The sequence below is a fragment of the Hippoglossus stenolepis genome, chromosome 20 (assembly GCF_022539355.2).
Source record: "Hippoglossus stenolepis isolate QCI-W04-F060 chromosome 20, HSTE1.2, whole genome shotgun sequence".
In the NCBI taxonomy this organism is placed as follows: Eukaryota; Metazoa; Chordata; class Actinopteri; order Pleuronectiformes; family Pleuronectidae; genus Hippoglossus; species Hippoglossus stenolepis.
Genome location: NC_061502.1, coordinates 9,753,306 through 9,759,260, shown reverse-complemented (window position 1 = coordinate 9,759,260; position 5,955 = coordinate 9,753,306). Strand labels below are relative to the sequence as shown.

At 44.9% G+C, this 5,955-nt stretch overlaps 1 protein-coding gene across 1 annotated transcript; it reads left to right on the top strand.

The window, feature by feature from the left end:
* Positions 1-1,243: 1,243 nt before the first annotated feature.
* Positions 1,244-4,952, top strand: LOC118099666 (terminal nucleotidyltransferase 5A). Its single transcript, XM_035144371.2, has 2 exons — positions 1,244-2,316; positions 3,357-4,952. The coding sequence occupies exons 1-2, from the start codon at positions 1,900-1,902 to the stop codon at positions 4,173-4,175; spliced, it is 1,236 nt and encodes a 411-aa protein (XP_035000262.1). The 5' UTR covers positions 1,244-1,899; the 3' UTR covers positions 4,176-4,952.
* The last annotated feature ends 1,003 nt before the right edge of the window (positions 4,953-5,955 follow it).

Here is a 5,955-nt window from a genome sequence, read left to right as displayed (position 1 = left end):
GGGTAATCTGTGGTAAGCTGGTTTATGGGCTCGTCTGTAGTGACGCAGATATACATATACGTGCCAAGCACTACGCTTATAGATCCTACGCGGCAGAACCTGTGGCCTATACCCTACATACTGACAGACAGCTTACTGTGCAAGCTGCATATCAGAGGCGTTAAGTGAGCAGTAAAGTCTCACCCTTAAACTGATCATTAAGCACACATGAGACTTTAAAGAGCTATACATACAGGTTGTGTGCTCAAAACAAAGGTTTATTGGAACTTTGCTGCAATGTTATACAGACTAAAGAGATGCTACAGACATATGCCTGCAGGGCCAAATGATGAATGGGTGAAAAACCACCCCTAGAGGGCGTTGGGGTTATGTGCAGAGCTTTCGTCAGACTCACTTGTGAATTATGAGGCTCCTGAGAAACTCTAATGTAAGACTAATGTCATTATTTGTCTTTATAACATTTGTTTTAATGTTATCCAGAGTGAATTATATTTAACTTAGTTCTCAGTATTCATGACACACCTACATCATACCATTCCTAGTGTTAAACCATGACTCTACCTGGTAAAAACACTTCTTCACTCCATACTATTAGAAACTTGTTGAATCAGGCTTCTAAAGTTGACTCCAATAAGCTGCACACACTTTGAAGAAATTGCACTTTTACCTCAATGCAACTGAACGGCTCTTTTATGGTGTTTAAGTGTTTTATTACATTAGAGGATGTCTGTATATTGTTTTTTTTATTGATCTTCTTTTAGAGATAAGATAAGACTTTATTAGACTATTAAGTCTAAGAAATATAAGTGAAAATAAGAAATTAACAGAAAGTTTAAAGAGTATTATAAGTCAAAATAAAAATCTAAAGTTTACTTAAGATTAGTTCAGTTTATTTTAAACGTAATTACAAACTAAAATGCATTTGTTGGGATTAATAAAGTTGTATTATTTTGTATTATATATGTATTTATATGTATATTTCTAAGTGAGTTAAACCTCAGTGCAGTGTTGGATCAGTTGTTTAGTAGGTTTCCTTATTGATCACACATGATACAGGGGGTTTAGAGGTTGGCTGCATCTCTGGAGTTATAGAGGTGTTGACTCAAGTGGTCTTGGAGAACAAGGGGGTGCAGGAGAAGTCAACTCCGGGCGAAAAGGGGGTCAGCGTCGAACACGACTGTTCTCTGTCTGTTCTGCTGCGCCGCCCATTCTCCAGACACGCCTCAGTCTCCGGGCTCGCAGCCACTCAAAGTCCGCGTGGGAAGTGGCAGCAGCTATTAGGAGGTGTGGACTGTCAGTCAAACCGACCCGCCCCGCGCGCCTCGCAGACTGGACGCACGACGACTTCTCTAGCAGCTGTGGAGTTGGATCTCTGTGGCATCGCGCAGCAACTACGAGGGAGAAACGGCCAAAATGTAAAGGACAAGCAGCCGTCCACCACTTTCTGGAAGTAGGTGTGCAGCTGACAGGGGGGGGGGTCAGCCAGTCGCCGATGCGTAAAAGTTCCTGTTGGCTGTGTGGTACGTGCGTAAAAGTGAGCCAAAGAGGACAGAAGTAAATATTAGAAATGTTTCCTTTTAATGTGATGGATGGGTCAGTGAGGCGTGTTGTGAAAAGCTGATGCTGTGGGGAACAATCGCTTGAGTGTGGCGACAGACCGGAGCGCAGCGCGCAGCGGGGCAACAGATGCTGGACTAAGCTCGCGAATTGACTTTGTTTGGTGCGCAGGAGAAGTAGGACAAGCATAACGCCGCCCAGATACTTCTCCTTCGTCATGCGTAAAGAGACACTCTCCTCGTCCAGCATATCGATGTTATGATACAGTTCAGTCTCAACGACTCGTTTCTACAGGACGGCAGGTAGTGCAAAGTTCTGTGGTTCGCATCCCTCTTGATCAGCATGGACGAGTCCGCTGCGGCCAACAGCGGCTCGGACGGGGACAGCATCAGCCTCAGCGTGCTCAACTGGGAGCAAGTGCAGCGGCTGGACAACATCCTGACCGGCTCCATCCCCATCCACGGCCGCTGGAGCTTCCCGACGCTGGAGGTGAAGCCGAGAGACATCGTCAAGGTGGTCCGGAGCCGCATGGAGGAGAGGCGGATACATGTCCGGGAGGTGCGCCTCAATGGCTCCGCTGCCAGCTACGTCCTGCATGAGGACAGCGGGCTGGGCTGGAAAGATCTGGACTTGATATTCTGCGCCGACCTGAAAGGAGAGATGGAGTTTCAGATAGTGAAAGATATCGTCCTGGACTCTCTTCTAGACTTCTTGCCAGAGGGAGTGAATAAAGAGAAGATCACACCAGTGACCTTAAAGGTAAAGTGTGATGTTATAACCTGTACTCATCTCATTATTTGCAGAGCAGAATTTACATTTTGCCTCTAACCTTTTCAGGCTTTCAAACCTTCCAGGAAAGTTTGCTTAAGTTTTCCATCTTTCTCTCATTTCCATCCACACTCATGTAATTACAGATCTCTCACTGCTGAAGTTATGTGCACCTCCCAGTCAATGGTCACATTTACTGTTTGCATATTCTCTTCTATTACATTTAACAAGATTTAGATCTTCCACAAATACACCCCAACCGGCACAGATATGAGCCGTACAATAGTAAAAAGGTTGGTTTCAAAGAGGATTCTGTCTAATCCAATTGGAGTCGGATCCACATTAATCAGTCGGCCCTCAGTTACCTGGATACCACAGACTACCAAGGCTACTAATGGCCCACCAACAGATGTGATCAGTAAAACATCATGAGCAACAGACCAAATCCTTACGCATCCATTATACCAACAGTTTATCATGGTGAAAAAAGCATTTATGTGCAGTTGTTGATCCCACTCAGTCTAAGACTGTTTTTTATCAGATTTAAGTATCCAGATGATCTCCTTGTAAGACCCAATATTTGCTGTAACCTGTAACCATGAAAGCTAACACGTCTGATGAGCATGTTTAGTGTAATTTTCAGAGCAAATAGGCAGAAGTGCTGCAGGAACTAACACTAAAGTCGAGCTGTGAGAGGAAGGAAAAACAAGGAGGTGGAGTTAACAGACAGAGAGAAAGGAGTGGGTGACTGAGTGGTGTATTCTTTGTAAAAAATATGGCTTAGTCAAGAATTTAAATAATTCAGGTTCAGTTTCGCTTGTTATTTGCTCTTATTATGCTGCAGTACAAGTGATAGATTAGTATAGAGAATAGAACAAAACTACATAAAATGAGTAAATCTTGTTGTACCAGGGACTCAAGTGTCCTTTGACTTCAGTTTTCACTCATTGATTCACATATTTAAACCTTACAAAACCATGAGATGCACATATCAGTGCTTTGAGTCTGACTCTTCACTTTTGGGTTTTCAGGAGGCCTATGTGCAAAAGATGGTGAAGGTGTGTAATGACTCAGACCGCTGGAGTCTCATCTCCCTCTCCAACAACCGTGGTAAGAACGTGGAGCTAAAGTTCGTGGACTCCCTTCGACGGCAGTTTGAGTTCAGCGTGGACTCCTTCCAGATCCGGCTGGACTCGCTCCTCCTCTTCTACGAGTGCTCAGAGCACCCGATGGCTGCCACCTTCCACCCCACAATCCTTGGGGAGAGCGTCTACGGCGACTTCCCCACCGCCCTCGATCACCTGCGTAAGCGCCTCATCTGCACGCGGAGTCCCGAAGAGATCCGGGGAGGGGGCTTACTGAAGTACTGTCACCTCCTGGTGCGGGGTTTCCGTGCAGCCGCAGAAGGCGAGATGAAACTGCTGCAGCGCTACATGTGCTCGCGCTTCTTCATAGACTTTCCCGACGTGAGCGAGCAGAGGAGGAAGCTGGAGTCCTACCTGCAGAACCACTTTGTGGACCTGGAGGACAGGAAGTATGACTACCTGGCCACGCTGTACGACGTGGTGCAGGAGAGCACGGTGTGCCTGATGGGCCACGAGAGGCGCCAGACGCTCAGCCTCATCTCGTCCCTGGCGCTGCGGGTCCTGGCCGAGCAGAATGCCATTCCCAACGCTGCCAACGTCACCTGCTTCTATCAGCCTGCCCCTTACGTCTGCGATGGCAACTTCAGCAACTATTATGTAGCACAGATTCAGCCTGTCTACGCCTGTCCAACCTCGCCTCCTCATCATCAGTATCTTACTCCTTCACAGCATCCCATGTACGCCAGCTGGTTGCCCTGTAACTAAACCTTCTGAGCATCTATGCTTTATTGTGTAGCTGGTGGAACACATGCACAGTCAAAAGGGATGATGTTTTTATCTCTTCTGTAAGATGGGAAACTGAGGGAAATGAGAGAGGAAATGCTGGAGACAAATTTAAACAGACATTAGGGCGCAGTTAAAAGAAGAGAATAAAGGGAAGAAGGCAAGGCAGTGGGCCAGAGACAGGCTTTTCCCTGGAGTACGGTGCAACAGCATGAAGGAGCTGAGCACACAGGGAGAGATGCCAATGACAGAGGCTGGACCATCAGTTTGATGGTTCATTCATCAGGGCTAAGATCGATTTGGTGGAAAAGACCGCAAGTCGAGCTCAGCCTCAGAGTCCTCGACACCCTGGATATAACGATATTTTCCTCCTGCGAACTCAAAATAGACAGAAACACAAACCAGACCCTCACATTTACAGGCGGCAGCCATGGAGAGGAACAGACACGCACACGAGGCATTGAAGATATTGAACATGCTGCAATGAAGATATTGATTCTTGATCCAACAACAGCAACCCTTTGACCTTTAACATGTGCTCTGCTCTGTGTGTGGGTGTATGTGTGATGGGGGGGAGGAGGGCGGACCATGCAAAAAGAGGAACGATACTGTTTACAAATCCAAAGATCTACTTCGACACTCAAGTTCTGTTTGAACTGAAAAAACAACAACAACAACAAAACAATGCATGCTTTATTCCTGTACAGGGATAAGTTTCTTTTTAAGTGCCTCGACAAAGCCTAAAGGGAAGAGACATTTTTTGTGGTTGCGGAGAGCCGCCGAGTTGTCTCAGTGACGAGCGACGATGACACCTGTTAAAGATGAATGTATTGTGAGAGTTTACCAATACCTGAATAAGGGTCTCTTACACTGAGAAATGTATCTTCCTCAACTTTATTTCCTTTTTTCTTTTTTGACAACGTTTCGCTAAAGCCTGCTCTTATCCGCGGTCCTGCTGGACGAACGCACATCCTGATTACCAAAGAGGAAGTAACAACGTAATCTCATCATCTGTAGAAAGAAGGGGCGGGAGGAGGGTGGATAGTGCGGGGAGGGGGTAAAAGTGCTTGTTAAAGTAAATTAGGTCGTACTTGTGGGAGAAACAGTTTCGTCACAGGAGAGAATAAACTGCCCTTTTCTGTTGCAACATGAAACGGACCAGTGCACAGCCTGACAGCCAAACATGCAACTTATCCCAGAGAGAAGTTTTAAGTAATTCTTAAAAAGTGTAAATCAACATGCACACACGCTACATGCTGAAATGTTGACATACAGAAGGTAAAATGCAAATGAATAAATCCCTTTGAAATATGCAACTCAACCTTTCTTAAAGGTGCCCTGTGGAGTTCAGATCAGTAAAGAACAATATCAAGTTATGTTTTATCCTCAACGTCAAACAAAACTGTTGGGTGGATATATGAAGTTTTGATATTTTAAAACGCCCTGTTTGGTTCAATGTGCATATGCATCATTGGAGGAATGCACGATACAAATGAAATGGGGACGCACTTGTCAAAAACATTGATCCATAGCGCTACTAGTGGTGAAAAACTCTACAGGACGCCTTCAAGTTTTCAAATGCATCTTAAACAGAAAGTAAATTAGAAGTGCAACTTATTTGAAATGCATATTGAAACAGTGATAAACACTTTACACATGAAATTTTTTATAAAATCAAAACAATACAAATATATAATCCCATCTTTTTAAATCAAATATATAGAATGGTGAATTTCTCGATATTTTGTGTACAAAGGCATTT